Source organism: Brassica rapa, chromosome A05 (genome assembly GCF_000309985.2).
Source record: "Brassica rapa cultivar Chiifu-401-42 chromosome A05, CAAS_Brap_v3.01, whole genome shotgun sequence".
NCBI lineage: Eukaryota > Viridiplantae > Streptophyta > Magnoliopsida > Brassicales > Brassicaceae > Brassica > Brassica rapa.
In genome coordinates, this window is record NC_024799.2 from 24,229,515 (window position 1) to 24,245,679 (window position 16,165).

Here is a 16,165-nt window from a genome sequence, read left to right on the forward strand (position 1 = left end):
GAAACAACACAAACAAGAGAGCTGACACCACAAAAATATAGACGGGAGAGATCTTGGGAATGATATATTATCCAAGTCTGGACTTCTTTTAGCCGACAAGAGAAGAGAGAAGATGGACCGTCATACATACTGATAAGTTTATTGGGCTTCCAACTTAAAACCAATTGGCAATTAGTGGATTGACCCAAGTCCCTTATATATTACTCAAGTCCCTTTCATATATCCGATGTGGGATCTTCTCTCCAATACATACGAGACAAAATCGTGAAACCCGAACGATGGTGACTGGCGACTAAAAGTAAATACAACATACTGTATGGGGATGAAGATTCAGATCAGCGAGAGTTTTAGTCTTTCAGTTAGTGTAGAGAAAAATTCACTGACTCTTAATGTTTATAACAAGTATTTCTTATAACAATGTAACATACTCTAAATTTAAGGCATTCTATGGCATGACATAATAATAGTTTACTAGATTATATGGTCACAATGAGTCACTTCCAGGCTTTGAAGCTTTTGCCAATTGTGAGAAAAAAATGGTCATAATCAGTGTTCAAAAGAAAAAGTTGGTGACCTGATGACAGGGGAGCCGGCGACCGAAGCCCCGGTGAACTTAGGCCCTGAGCAAGCGATGACTCAAGATGCATAGAACGACTAAGCGGACTCCTAGATTATTAGCTAGGCAGGCGGGTTAGTCATTTAAAAATTAATACAATATACTAAATATATATAATATTTTATATTAAATACCATTATTTATTAATATAAAATTTATATTATTTTATTTTCATAAGATTATATATTATAATATATTAATTATTATAATTTATTAATAATAAACTATATATTATTTATGATTACAGTATTGTAATTGTCTATGACTTAGAAGGTAATTGCTACGGTTTTATAAAACCTAACTGTGCCGCCTAAACGGCCGTCTATACCATTTTTTTGAATACTGTTCATGATGAGTGTTTAACCAAAAAAATTAATGATGTGATAATAATAATAATAATAATAATAATAATAATAATAATAATAATAATAATAATAATAATAATAATAATAATAATAATAATAATAATAATAATAATAATAATAATAATATAATAATAATAATAATAATAATAATAATAATAATAATAATAGTTATGTAAACTTATCAGTTTGCATGTGAATTTCTTGAAATACATTCAAGTTTATGTCTATAACTTATTCACATGACTAATAGATTTTTCTCTCTCAGAGTATTCTTTTAAAATCCAAAATAGCCAAATTCTCAAAGACATGGAAACCAAAGCCAAAAATTAGAAAAGGAAGAAAAATGTTAAGAGAAACTAAAAACACTAATAATAGGGAGAGGTTAAACTTCAATATTCCCAAATATGGAAATGAATAGCGAAATGAGAGGAGATGCCAAAGAAAATCAGAAAAAGCAGTCTTAAAAAACCCTATAAAAACGTCCTCAAGCATTTTCACAACTCGAAATTCAAACCCCAAAACATAACCAAATAAAAATAAAACATTAATACCCCACAAAAACACATATGCGAGGGGTTAAACTATTGGCCGCGTGCCTCTACCTGGCCGCAGCCGCAACGGTGGTGGTCCATGCCGAAGACCCTTACTTCCACCACGTATGGAACGTGACCTATGGAACCGCTTCTCCTCTAGGCGTTCCACAACAAGTCATTCTAATCAACGGCCAATTCCCTGGTCCCAACATCAACTCAACCTCCAACAACAATGTCATCATCAACGTCTTCAACAACCTTGATGAACCCTTCCTCCTCACTTGGTAATATTAATAACCATTCATTCATCTACAAACATATCTTTTCTCTAGAAAAAAAAAAGAACTCTTTAGCCATGGTCGAATCTAAAATTTAGAAAACATAAACATAAGGAGTCTGATCATTTACATTATTAATAAGTTATAATATATTTTTGCATTTTAGGAATGGAATCCAGCACAGGAAGAACTGTTGGCAAGATGGGACTCCAGGGACTATGTGTCCGATCATGCCCGGCACCAACTACACTTACCATTTCCAGCCTAAAGATCAGATAGGAAGCTACTTGTACTATCCCACCACAGGGATGCACCGTGCCGCTGGTGGATATGGTGGACTCCGAGTGAACAGCCGTCTCCTCATCCCGGTCCCTTACGCTGATCCCGAAGATGACTACACTGTCCTCATCGGTGACTGGTACACTAAGAGCCACACTCAGTTGAAGAAGTTCCTCGACGGTGGTCGTACTATTGGTCGTCCAGACGGTATTGTCATCAACGGAAAGTCCGGAAAAGGTGATGGATCAGACGCACCGCTCTTCACCTTGAAGCCTGGAAAGACTTACAGGGTTAGGATCTGTAACGTGGGTCTCAAGACATCTATCAACTTTAGGATTCAGAATCACAAGATGAAGCTCGTTGAAATGGAAGGATCGCACGTTCTTCAAAACGATTACGACTCTCTCGACGTTCACGTTGGCCAGTGCTTTGGCACCATCGTTACCGCGAATCAAGAACCTAAAGATTACTACATGGTTGCATCCTCTAGGTTCTTGAAGACGGTTATTACAACAACCGGACTTCTCCGCTACGAGGGAGGCAAAGGACCAGCCTCTTCACAGCTCCCGGCTGGTCCGGTCGGATGGGCCTGGTCGTTGAACCAGTTCCGATCCTTCAGGTGGAACTTGACCGCTAGTGCAGCCAGGCCTAACCCTCAGGGATCTTACCATTATGGAAAGATCAACATCACACGTACAATCAAGCTCGTGAACACTCAAGGCAAGGTCGATGGTAAGCTTAGGTTTGCATTGAACGGAGTCTCCCACACAGAACCTGAGACCCCTCTGAAGCTGGCCGAATACTTTGGTATTTCCGACAAGGTGTTTAAGTATGATACCATCACCGATGACCCTACCCCGGAACAGATCAAAAACATCAAGATCGAGCCTAACGTTCTTAACATCACTCACCGCACCTTCGTCGAGGTGGTGTTTGAGAACCACGAGAAGAGTGTTCAGTCTTGGCACTTGGACGGTTATTCTTTCTTCTCCGTTGCGTAAGTAAAACAAACACACACTTTGTTTCTTGCATCACAAGTAACTCTTCATTTTAACCTAATTTTGACTTTTACTATCTTTTAAAGTGTTGAGCCAGGGACTTGGACCCCAGAGAAGAGGAAGAACTACAACCTCTTGGATGCAGTGAGCAGACACACAGTTCAAGTCTACCCAAAGTGTTGGGCAGCAATCTTGCTCACATTTGATAACTGCGGAATGTGGAACGTTCGTTCTGAGAACACAGAGAGACGTTACTTAGGACAGCAGCTTTACGCCAGTGTCTTGTCTCCAGAGAAATCACTTAGAGATGAATACAACATGCCTGAGACAAGCCTCCAATGTGGTCTCGTCAAAAACACACCTAAACCTGTTAACCCTTACGCTGGTGCCTAAGTTAACTTTTAAATACAACTAAAGAGTTTTGATTCTTCTGTTGATCTGAAAATTAATTTCTAAAATTATATGGTTTACTCGTATATACATGGAATTGAAAATGTATGTATGTGTCTATACCTTTTAAGTAATTTTTCTTTCTTTCAAGAAGCATTAGTCTTCTCTTTGTTTTTTGTTCTTCACTTTTTTGTAACAATTATGTAATGTATTATGTATCCATAATCTTCGATGAAATAAGCAAAAGAGATCTTATTTCTCCCAAAAAAAAAACTTTACAATAAAAGTATTTCTCTATAGCCTAGAACCATGTATGATGATAACAAAGCCCTTCTTCTTAGTCCGAGCCTTTTTCTAAGGCTCTTTATCTCGTGGTTCTTCCACCAAAGGAGTTTCCTTGAGAGAGAAGTCATCGAGACTATCATCATTCTCTGTATCGACCTGAACAAACTCTTTGAACATCGCCATCACTTGAATCATAGTTGGTCTTTTGAACGGTCGATCGTCTAGACACTGAGACGCAATCTTCAAGTAATGAAACAGCTCAACGTCGCCAGATTTTTCAGTTATCAGGTCCGAATCAAGAATCTCATCTCCTCTACTCTCCTTATAAAGCTGTTTAGCCCATCCCACGAGATTGTTGTCCTCACCAAACTCCTCTGGATCGATCGGTTTCTTCCCCGAGAGAAGCTCCAGAAGTATAACCCCGTAGCTATACACATCTCCTTTGGTCGTGCACCGGAAACTCTGGTAATACTCTGGTGGAACGTAACCGGGAGTTCCTGCGAGCGTGCTCACGCTCAAATGCGTGTCCAGAGCGCTCACCAGCCTTGCCATACCGAAGTCCGAGACGCGAGCCATGAAATCTTGGTCTAGAAGAACGTTGCTTGACTTCATGTCTCTGTGGATAATGTGAGGGATGCAGCTATGGTGAAGGAACGCTAGCCCACGTGCAGCTCCCGTTGCGATCTTCTTCCTCGCGGTCCAGTCAAGAAAGACTCCACCTCTCTTGGTGTTCTCGTGTAGAACAGTCTCTAAGCTTCCGTGTTTCATGTACTCATAGACGAGAAGCCTCTCTTCCCCAATCTTGCAGTAACCCAAGAGTGGAACAAGGTTTCTATGTTTGATTTTCCCAATGGTCTCCATCTCAGCCATGAACTCTCTATCCCCTTGTCCCGTGACTTGAATCAGCTTCTTTATCGCTACAACAGAACCATCCCCGAGTTTCGCCTTGTAAACATCTCCAAACCCTCCTGAACCAATCATACTATCGGCGCTAAACCCGTTGGTGGCTTCCAAAAGATGCGCGAAAGTGAGTTTCCGCAGCGGCTTCTCGAACGTCGCGACGTTGATGCTTAGCGGCTCATGGACGCTAGAGAGCTTCCAGCTGCTGCTACCAGAGGTAGGGAGGCTCTCGATGTACTTCTCTCTCTTCTTCTCTTTCTTCTGAACCTTCCTCACTCGGTAAAGCGCTATAGCAAGCATCAACATACACATGAAAGAAAACACAAGGCCGGTGATCATCCCAGTGGCAATGCTCTGCTTCTTATGGTGAGCGTTGGAGCTCGTGGGGCGGTGGCGGGAACCAGAGCTGCAAGGTGGGAGGGGAAGCCCGCAGAGGCCTGAGTTGTTTGCGTATCTTTTGAGTGGGAACGTTGTGAGCTGCCCTCCGAATGGGATTGGTCCGGTTAGATTGTTGTTAGAGACGTCTAAGTCGCTGAGGAAAGAGAGACCTCCAAGTGATCCAGGTAAGAAGCCTTGGAGGTTATTGTGAGACAGATCAAGAACACCAATTGCTTTTAATCCACCAAAGCTATCCGGTATGGCTCCGGATAACAGGTTATGTCCCAGATTCAAAACCTGAAGGTAAACCATGTTACCGTAACTCACAGGAATAGAGCCTGAAACCGCGTTATACGAAAGGTCCAAGTAGATCATGCTCCCGTTCCCGTCGAAGGTGTACATAGCCAAGCCTGTGTATATCCTTGTCTCAGGACAAGAATGAACCATTGGGAAATGCTCTAACCGCTCTGCACGAATGCCTTCAAACTCAACTAAACCACCTGCACCTCTGCAGTCCGTACCGCCTTCATTCCTAACAAACGCAAACTGTTTACCAGAGACGCTTCCAGGCATTACCTTCCCGGCTTGGCTAGCTAGTTCAGCCGGGAGGTCTCCGGTTAGATTGTTGCTGTTCAGATCAAGCCAGATAAGACTCTTGCAGTTCCCAAGCTCGGAAGGGACGTTACCGGTTAAAGAATTGCCCCCAAGCTGGAGAATCGCCAGCTTCTCAAGCTTTCCCATCCCTACCGGGATCTTCCCGGTAAGGCGGTTGCCAGAAAGAGAGATCCAGATCATATTAGTGCATTTAGAGATTGATTCCGGTATAGAACCGGTTAAGAGATTGTTGTTCAAGATCAGAGTCTCCAAGTTTCCTCCATCGACGCAAATGTCGTCAGGGATCTCACCGGTGAGATTGTTCGCCCACATAACTAAGTCTGATAGCTTCGGCATTGTCCATATCTCCTTTGGAATCGGCCCCCCGAGAGCATTGAAACTGAGATCTATCGTCTTCAAGCTCTTGCAGCTACTTAGCTCTACAGGAACAGTCCCTGATAAGTAGTTGTTGGCGATAAGCAGCTTCTCAAGAACCGGAGTGCACAAGCCGTACGGTACTTCTCCAGTGAACTCGTTTGAGCTAAGATCAAGAACTCGAAGTTCACTACAGTTAGCTAGCGAAAGCGGAACAGAGCCTGAGATGTTGTTGTACGGCAAGTAAAGAGAAGTGATCCTAGGAAGCTTGCTCACTACGGTGGTTAAAAACTCGCCGGAGAGCTTATTGTTTCCAAGGTTGAGACTTTGTAATACCCCACAAGAGACGAAAGACTCCGGGAGCTGGCCGGTGAGACCGTTACCGGAGAGATCAAGAACCTCTAGAGTTCGGCAGAGGAGAGAAAGCTCCGGCGGAATCTCGCCGGAGAATCGGTTGTGCGATAGAGAGAGCTGTTTCAGGCTCTGGAAACTCCCCCACTCGCCGGGGAGTTTCCCGGCGAGGCTGTTCCGAGAGAGGTTCAGCGTCTCGAGGAGCTTACAGTTCGAGAGAGTCACCGGAAATTTCTCCCCGGAGACGTTGTTGTGCGATAAGCTGAAGAAGGTGAGGTTGCTACAGAGCCCGAAGCTGAGACGGGAGAAGTCGCCGGAGAAGTTGTTCTGAGATAGATCGAGGTGTTGCAGAGCCGCCGGGAAATCGATCTCCGGGATCTCCTCGGAAAACGAATTGTTCGAGAGGTATAGGCTCCGGAGATTCGATAACGCCGTGAGGTTACTGAGATTTAGGGTTCCGGTGAGGCCGGCGTTTCGTAGATCTAGGCCGATGACTCTGCCTTCGTAGCAGGAGACGCCTCGCCACGAACATGGGTCACGGCCCGGTGGGCCGGGCCCGTGTTTCCAGTTATCCAGAAAGTTGTGAGGATCCGACTTGACGGAGGTTTGCTTAAACGCCGTTAACAGAGCAGCTTCGCTCTGGTCGTCGGTTAGTAGACGTCTGTGACGAGCGTCCACCGTAAGAAGCAAGACGAGCATACAGAGGATCACGAACAGGAACAGCCATTGTTGCTTCATGTTGTTATCAGCTCACCAAGTGTTCGATTAAATTCCCAGAAGAATCAAGCTCAGGGATCTTCTTTTTCATCTACATGGCGAGGAAGCCTCTATCCTCCATGGCAGAGCTTGCAACACTGAAATTCAAAGTGAAGTTAAGATTATTTCGCTGGAAAAAAGTAAAGAAAAATAAAGTCACTTCGAGGAAGAAGAAGAAGATACATACATGGTATATGTGTGAAGAAACAAAAAAGCGGAATCAAAGGCTGACAGATACGGAAAAAGAGAGAGTGGAAGTACAGAGGAGACAGAGAGAGAGAGAGAGAGAGTTCTTGTAGTGAAGAAGACAAGGGAGATGGTCTTCGACAGTTTTGTCTCTCCAACAAGTACGATGTTGCAGAGATGGTCGGACCGGGAAAAAAGAGAGAGAGAGAGAGTTGAATTCAACCCAAACTAAAAAAAAGAAGATAAAGCTGGTTTAAGATTCTACAGCTTTTACCTACAAAAGGCAGCGTGTTTAGTACGACCACTACACAGAAGAAAAGAAAAGAAAAAACGAATTTTACAGGAAATAAAAACAAGAAAGATAAAGGAGAGTGCTTTTTAATTTGTTTGACAAAGTGAGAAGCTTAAGAGATTTTCTTGTTTCTTCGTCGCATCTAAGAGGAAGATGCAGAGGAGATTTAAGTGTTGTCACTTTTTCCTCCTCTTTGCTGGAAAACTGCAAAAAAAAAAAGCAAAAGAGAGGAAAAATGGGGAGAAAAGGTAGAGAAGACAAAACTACATGAAAAGAGGATTCATAATCATATCATTATATTAAAGACTAGTTCTTATTAATTATTTATCCCACCTATTTCTTATAATTAACCTAATCCATGAAAATATCTTACAATAGATTATCAAACCCAACATCAGATCGATGTTTCGTAATTTGATTTTAGAGAAACATATTTTACAGGTTAGGAAGAATATTTATAAAATCTAACAAAAAACTATGTATTGTGGTGACTAGATTTTTTTTTTTTTTGTAACTTAGATTTGTTGCTTTTAGTCGTTCTTTTGTTAATGTCAATGATATCTCTTTTGTTAATGTCAATGATATCCCCAAACTCATTAAAATTTGTGTAACATGTTATTGCATGGCCAAGCAGATGATAAACTAGTTTCTGCAAAAATAAAATTTTAATGAATAAAAAAAAGCAAATTTCTTACCACCAAACTTTCACTATTAATTTGTTAGATCCAATCATGTATATAGCCGTCTAGAATATAATATTTTTTATTTATTTTCAAGTTACTATATGATGTTGTTTAGTGTTTTAAATTTATAAAAAACTATGTTGTCTAATGATGATGTTTTATGAGTCTTAAATCTTCTATACTTGTTTATGCATAAGTTACAACGCGTATACATCTCTTTTCAAGTCTTTTTTTTTTCTTTTCAAGTCTTTCTATTCATCTCACCCTTTAGATTCGACTCGTTTCATGTTTGACGTACCAAATAAAACCTAATCATCTTCAGGTTAGATCATAGATGAATTACTCCTCACGACGGCCTTCCGGTTTCCATAGACAAACATACGCACGTATTAATATTGTTAGAAAAGAAAAGAATCCGATAAAAAAAACTAAAAAAATATAGTATATTGTTAGAAACAATAATTCTAGTTGTTAAAAAAAAAGAAACAATAATTCCCACCACCGTTCTCGTATTTGCAAACTAATTCCCACCACCGTTCTCGTATTTTTCTTCGCGTGAATGTAACTTTCTAACACTACACGCACGAAGCACTAGCTTCGTGAAATGAAAACAAATATAGTTCTTGTCTGTGACCCAATTAATATTGTTTGTATTTGTGGATTTTATATTGCGATTTATGGATTTATCCGTAACATTTAACATAACTTTCAATTTTTTTTTCTTCCTTGAAAACTACTTGAAGGTGATTGGTTTGCAAATAAACGACGAATTTAATCTCTACCACGTAGGAATTTTTTTAACCCAGTTTTGCTTTATATCTCTCTGACTCTCTCGATAAATTTTATATATTGAATAAATGCATGAAATCTTAAGTCAGTGATTCCAACGATTATCATCGTTGTTTCATAAAATGTTGAACAATTATGATTGCAAACAGACGTGACAGGAACTTCTTTCTGGTAGGAACGAGATTAAGTTAGAATAATCAATGACCGGACCTGTTGTTACTTAAAACTATCCCTTCAAATTTTAATACCTCAACAAGTTCGGGTTTTAATAACTACGTACCTACTATTCGTACGTGTAAATCATTTATTTAAGCTGAACGATTAATGTATTAGTGTTCTTTAATTTATTTATTATTTTTTTTTTGTGTTCTTTAATTTAAGGACTAAAATAAAAATAAAAATAAAAATGGGATGTCGCTAATATATTTATACAATTGCAGACTTGCAGTCGTGCACGTGCATTTAATGAACTTAAATTTAGATCATAAACCCAGTCAAACTTATCTAGGTCATGCCGTTCCTATCTAACTTCTACCTAAACACACATATATGTTAGTTAATTAGTATAGCTAAACGTATTGATGAGAAAATAAGAGAAACAAAGATGAATATAAAAAGGTTGCGAAACTCGTACGCTATATTGTTAATTGAATTTAGTCGGTATTTGATTGATTATTTTATAATTACATATGTTAATATTTATAACTCTAAAAGACAAAAATAACAGTCGACAAAAGAAAAGAAAAGAAAAAGAGACAAAATAACATCTAAAAATCCCTGACTAAGAATAAATTATGAGGAAAAAAATTGCTCCCGAAGTCCTCCTTTCACGTCTTCCATAGTTTATACATAAAAATAGAAAATGAGTATTTGAATGTATAGGAAGTCTTTTGTAGATTTGGTAGATGTTTCCAACTAAAAATGTATAAAATATGGTGAGTCGATGATGGCCCGAGAAGATAGATTGTTTAATCAATGGGTTAATAATAAGAAGTATAAAAAGCGAGGGGGTTTACTAAAAAGAAGTGGGCTCTTGGGCGGGGTCACAGGGTTGCATTTTGTCAGTTTATCCGGCCGCACGAGCGCACATCCTGTGAGTTGTGACTTCCAAAGATTTTCTCGTGCCCACTTATTAGATTTTTTCTATTTGACATTTATCTCTCTAATAGTTGGTTGTTAATTTAGGACCAATATACGTCGATAGCACTTGTTAAAAACCAACAAATAACAAGAATACATACACTGGCCTTAGAGCATCTCCAACCCCACTCTATATTTTACTCCAAAATTGAGAAAATGGAGTGGGAAATGGAGTAATGAACAAAAAATAAAAGGATTACTCCATTTATAGAGTAATCCTTTTATTTTTTGTTCATCACTCCATTTCCCACTCAATTTTCTCAATTTTGAAGTAAAATAAGGAGTGTGATTGAAGATGCTCTTATGTAGTTTTTTAGAATAGTGATTTTGTACTTTAAAGAATACAAAAAATAAATTAAACTAGAGAAACTTTTGGTAGATATATATAGCGGAATAGCTGATACGATTTGAAAATCTTACACGTCGTTTTCATGCATTGATAATGAATATAATAACTTTTCCCTAATAGTAAGCTTTTCATAAAATAGCGGAATCATCGCATTCAAATCTGCCTGATTTCTAGTCCAACCATCCCCTTTTCACGTAAATTTATTCTTGTTCGATTATCTTCTTTGTTCATTTTCGTCTAAATTTTAAATTTAGTAGTACTCGTGTTGTTTAGCTGTATATAAAATTATACAGACGCACGAAATTTTGTCTGCATATATGTACGTAGTCTTGAATTGAGTAATAATTAATGGAATACATCTATGAATCCTTCAACTACTTTAGGGAAACAGTATAATGTACATATTACTTATTATAGTTGCTATTCTATAAATAAAATATTCAAAAAACCCATCAATTTCGTGATTATACACAGGAAAGATAAAACCAAAAAATATTTCGTGATTATACACAGGAAAGATAAAACCAAAAAATATCTAAAGATAAATCCAAGAAAATATAAGTCACAAAGGTCTCTCAGTCGTCGGTGTCTAGCATACTGAAAAGACAAAATCCACATATGATATTGAAATTGCTTGATAATTTATTCACAAATGGGGCCCTATGCTAAATAGGTGCTTGAAATTTCAGCGCATTGATTCAACAATCAACGCTATGGAACCTGAGTTCTCTTGTGATTACGTGAACCAAACGACGAAGGAGAGAAAATCAGACCAAATCAATAAGAAATTCGATCACACGCGAACATATGTAATTTATTAAAGCAGAGTATTTAATTATTGTATTCTTTAAACATGTGATGAGTTATAAAAAACAAAATAACGAATTGGTGTTTTGATATATCATATATATGATAATATGATATCAAATGTAATCTTTAATAAGTATATAATTTGTATACGCTGATTACATGATTTTTCTTCTGGAAAGTACGTTTGTTTTCGTCGAGGAATCAACTTCTGAGCAAAGTCGATTTTTAGGTAGATTTTAGGTTGAAATCTTGATCCTCGCTGTACATCTACGGTTGAATTTATAGGAAAATGAGGATAAATAAATAAACACACGCATCATCCAAAAGATATAAACAAATTGAACATTAACGAGTCACTTTTTTTTTTTGGATCAACTTAAAACATTCATTAAAAGGCCTCAGGCCCAGGAGGAGAATACATTGTAGAGGCAGGTTTTAGCCAAATTGTCTGCCTGCCCATTAAGGTCACGAGGAACAAAGGAGAAGCAACAAAAAACGAAAGACGATGATAGAGACTCGATGTCCGAGAGAATTCCGTAGAGATTCACCGGCTTGGTAACCGAGGTTATGGCTCTGATGAGCGAAAGAGAGTCTGAACGGATCCAGATTTTGGTGATGCCGAGGTGTTGAGCGTGAGAGAGAGCCTCCCGAATAGCCAACCCTTCAGCCATAAGCGCTGATGAGACCCAAGTTTGGTATTGACATCCATCTGATCGGGTGAGTGATGAAGCTGAGTCGAAGATCCAGGCCAGACCGGCAGTGAGAGATTCCTTTTTCCAAGCGGCGTCGGTGTTACAAGTTACTGTCCCGACAGGGATCGATGGCGGTCTTGCTTGGATCTGAGTATTCTTCTGTGGAGAATTGGCGAGGTCCTGAGCCTGTAGCCATTCACGAGCATTCACAAGGGATTTAGTGGCCGTGGCTTGAGCACAGGTTGGTCTTGACTCAAACAGAAGCTTGTTCCGAGCGGTCCACAGGTTCCAACACACCCAAGAGAAGATGTCGCTGCTTATCCCACTCGGCGGCAAGCAGGTCCATGTCCTTGATGTCTGAGCAGCTTCACTAACTGATAAGCAGAGCCCCGGATCAAAACTCCCAGCCAGGGGAATTAGGCTCCATACCTGGGCCGCGTAGGGGCAATGTAGTAATAGGTGTTCAGTAGTCTCAGTCTGACCGCAGTGAATGCAGTTAGTATTCTGTAACATCCCCCTCTTCTGTAGATTCCCACCCGTTGGAAGAGCTCCTTGAATAGCTTTCCAAATGAAGATCTGTAGCTTTGGCGTAGAGGAAATAGACCACACCGATCGATGCCAATCAAAGGAGTCAAGCTGAGCGCTACTATCCAAGAGCTCTTTATCAGCAATGGCCGCAGCATACCCTGACTTTGCGGAGTATATGCCTGACTTCGCTGGGTACCAAATGTAGGAATCTCTTGCTTTTGTTTTGCTCGGTTTGATAGTCAATATTTCCTCCACAAATTCAGGCAATATCCTACTGATCATCTCTATATTCCATTCACAGGTACCTCGATTAATAAGATCAGAGACATAGAGATCATTTGTACCTTCCTTGAGTGGCCCGTACGGTATAATGCGAGACGTAGTTGATATCCAAGCATCCGTCCATACCTTGATCTCTGTCCCTTCTCCCACTGCTCTTCCAATGTGGGAGGCTAGTAAGTCTCTACCAGCGAGGATACCAGTCCATCCATGGGAAGCGCCTTTCACCAATTGTACTTTGAGCAGTGGAGCTTTGTGGCAGTATTTTCCGAGCAGGACTCTAGATAGGAGACAGTTTGGATTAGTGAGCATGCGCCATGGAAGCTTTGCCAGCAGAGCAATATTAAAGGTTTGAATATCCTTAAACCCCAAACCCCCCAAACTTTTTGGTTTTGTAAGCTTATCCCATGATAACCAACACATCTTCTTTTTTCCGGTGTTTGAGTCCCACCAGAAACGTGTTAGAGCCGATTGTATCATCTTACACAAGCCAACCGGTAACAGAAAGCAAGTCATTGCAAAGCTAGGAACAGCAGTGAGAACAGCCTTAAGCATGACCATTTTACCAGCAGAGGAAAGGAATCTAGTAGACCAGCTTACTGCCTTCACCACAATCCTATCAATAATAGATGCAAAGAGGTCTCTCTTTTTCCTCCCGAAGTGTTCTGGGAGGCCAAGGTACTTTCCCACACCTCCCTCCTTTGTGATTCCTAGTATGTCTTTGACTTCATTTCTCACTAAAGATGTGGTCTTTTTAGCAAAGGAGATGGAGGACTTGTCGGTATTGATCCTCTGTCCCGAAGCAGATTCATACATGGTTAGAATATGTTTCAGTTTCGCGCAGCTACGTCTATCAGTGGGGATGAAAAACATGGTATCATCAGCGAACAGTAAGTGATTTACACTGGGACTGTTTTTTGCAATTTTGATTCCAGGGAGAGTTCCATCTTGTTGTGCTTTAGAGCAGAGGCCTGATAAAACTTCACTACACAGGATAAAGAGATAGGGGGAGAGGGGGTCCCCCTGTCTAATTCCACGCTGTGGTATCACTCTGCCTAGGACAGCATCATTAATCAGGAAGGAGTAAGAGACAGAGGAGACACACTTCATTATCCAGGTAGTAAAATCCTCGTGAAAACCCAATGTAGATAGAACACATTCGATGAAACTCCATTCTAATCTATCATATGCCTTGCTCATGTCAGACTTTATAGCCATGGAGGAACGTTTTTTGGACTTGGTCGTCTTAAGATAGTGAAGGAACTCGTGCGTGATAAGCACGTTATCAGAGATGGCTCGGCCAGGTATGAAAGCTGACTGGTTCTCAGAAATAGCACAGTGTAGGACCGGTTTTAGCCTCAGTGATAGGAGTTTTGAGATTACCTTATAGTAAACATTACACAAAGCAATGGGTCTGTAGTCCGAAACTACTTTAGGACTAGTAATCTTTGGGATCAACCTGATATGTGTAGCGTTGATAGAGTGAGGCATTGATCCTGTTCTGAAAAATTCTTGTATCTCCTTTATCATAGCAGGTCCCGTGACATCCCAGTTGGTCTGGAAGAAACTCGCAGAGAAACCATCTGGCCCTGGGGCCTTGTCAGGATGGATGGAGAAAAGAGCAGCTCGAATCTCAAAATCTGTGGGTGGCACTATCAACATTTCATTTTGCTCCGCTGTTATCTTGCTCTTCAGGGCACTATGCACAGTGTCAGTGCAATCGCTTGAAGAAGATGAGAAGATCTCCGTGAAATAAGCAGCTATAACTTCAGCAATTTGTTTCTCTTCGAACACTGCGGTTCCCTCTGCAGTTTCTATCATGGAAAATCTGTTTCGGGCTCTCCTTCCGCGAGCAGCTGCGTGGAAATAACCAGTATTACGGTCCCCTAAGGAGAGCCACATCTGCCTGCTGCGCTGCCTCCAGTACTCCTCTTCGGCCTTATAGGCCTGTAGCAATGCTAGATTCAGCGAGGAAATCAGAGGATCATCTGCTAACGGTTTGGATAGCTCTGAATCCAGACTCATTTTCAGGTTATCAATAGCTTTTTTGCTGTTGAGGAATTGGTCCTTACTCCATTTAGAGATAGCCTTTCTACAATTTGAGAGTCTCTCCATGACATTCAAGTTCTTGTATCTATTCCAGGTTTTCTCTACTAGAATTGTGACCTCCGAGTTGTGTCGCAGCCTTCTATCATATCTGAACAGTCTTTGCGATTTCAGCTTTGTAGGATCAAACACAGATAACAGAGGTCGGTGATCTGAGCCCTCGAAGAGCAGGTAATGACTTCTAGCTGTAGGAAACATATCAGACCAATCACTATTACTCACTGCTCTGTCTAATCTGCAGTGTACCACAAAGGTCCCGGTCTCTTGTGATCCTCTAACCCCTCTCCACGACAAGAAGTTTCCAGTGTGTTGAAGATCAAAGAGGTCACAACTTGAGAGGAAGTTCCTAAAGGCGCAAAATGTACTTTCAGCTCTATCCTTTCCTCCTGACTTCTCAGAGTTGTTGATAATCTCATTAAAATCTCCTGTGAGATACCAGGCCCCAGATCGTGAGGTTGAGATGTTTGAGAGATCATCCCAAACTGCCTGGCGATTAGAAACCTCGGGGGCACCATAGACGAAGGTACAGAAAAATTCCAAGTCCTTAAATTTAACCTTAGCATCAATGAAGTTGTGGTTTGCTGTTAACACTTGTATACCAATATGATTTTTCCAGAGCAGGGCCAGGCCTCCCCCACCCTGTCCATGGGGGGAAACTAAGTAGTGGGAATCATAGTTGAGATCCTTGAGCTCCTTCAGAACAAAACTGTCCTCGTTCTTTGTCTCCATTAGGAAGCAAATATCAGGAGAACAGCTTTGAGAGAGCTCTTTTAAACGCTGGACTGTTCGGGGGTTCCCAATCCCGCAACAGTTCCAGCTTATTATGGCTAAGGAAGAGGACTTCCGGGGTTGTGAAAACCCGGATTGTTCGAAGGGATCTTCGGGCTATTCAATGGAGCAGCAGCTTTTGGTATATCGGAGGATGATGAAGTGGTAGCTCTAGCTCTCCTAGCACTCGACGGAGTAGAGTTTGTTCTTGCTGGTGATGCCTGCACCTTCGAGAAAATCATCTTCTTCGCACTACCTCCCATACTCATCGAGTTAATACGTGTTTTCTTCGCTCCAGGTGGTCGACCTCGCCGTTTGGCTCCTGTAGTAGAGGATGTTTTTGAGCCCACGGCCAGTCCACTACTTGACCCTAGGGGTCCCAATATTGGTTGAGGTTCCTCAGAGTTAGGGAGGAGAATAGTGTCTGGGACGTCCCTCAAGGTGA

At 40.8% G+C, this 16,165-nt stretch overlaps 2 protein-coding genes across 2 annotated transcripts; one reads left to right on the forward strand and one right to left on the reverse strand.

The window, feature by feature from the left end:
* The first annotated feature begins 1,475 nt into the window (after nt 1-1,475).
* Nucleotides 1,476-3,722, forward strand: LOC103870175 (L-ascorbate oxidase homolog). Its single transcript, XM_033291499.1, has 3 exons — nt 1,476-1,798; nt 1,959-3,068; nt 3,156-3,722. Exons 1-3 carry the CDS (start codon nt 1,548-1,550, stop codon nt 3,460-3,462), a joined length of 1,668 nt encoding a protein of 555 aa, XP_033147390.1. The 5' UTR covers nt 1,476-1,547; the 3' UTR covers nt 3,463-3,722.
* On the reverse strand, nt 3,697-8,063 carry LOC103870174 (receptor-like protein kinase BRI1-like 3). The gene is made up of 2 exons (XM_009148278.3): nt 7,286-8,063; nt 3,697-7,196 (listed from the first exon to the last, which is right to left on the reverse strand). Exon 2 carries the CDS (start codon nt 7,078-7,080, stop codon nt 3,814-3,816), a length of 3,267 nt encoding a protein of 1,088 aa, XP_009146526.1. The 5' UTR covers nt 7,081-7,196; nt 7,286-8,063; the 3' UTR covers nt 3,697-3,813.
* Between the last annotated feature and the right edge of the window lie 8,102 nt (nt 8,064-16,165).

Coding starts and splice junctions, on each gene's coding strand:
- LOC103870175 (XM_033291499.1), top strand. CDS start 1,548: ATGCGAGGGGTTAAACTATTGGCCGCGTGCCTCTACCTGGCCGCAGCC. Junction 1,799..1,958: donor GAACCCTTCCTCCTCACTTG/GTAATATTAATA, acceptor TTTGCATTTTAG/GAATGGAATCCAGCACAGGA. Junction 3,069..3,155: donor TATTCTTTCTTCTCCGTTGC/GTAAGTAAAACA, acceptor TATCTTTTAAAG/TGTTGAGCCAGGGACTTGGA.
- LOC103870174 (XM_009148278.3), bottom strand. CDS start 7,080: ATGAAGCAACAATGGCTGTTCCTGTTCGTGATCCTCTGTATGCTCGTC.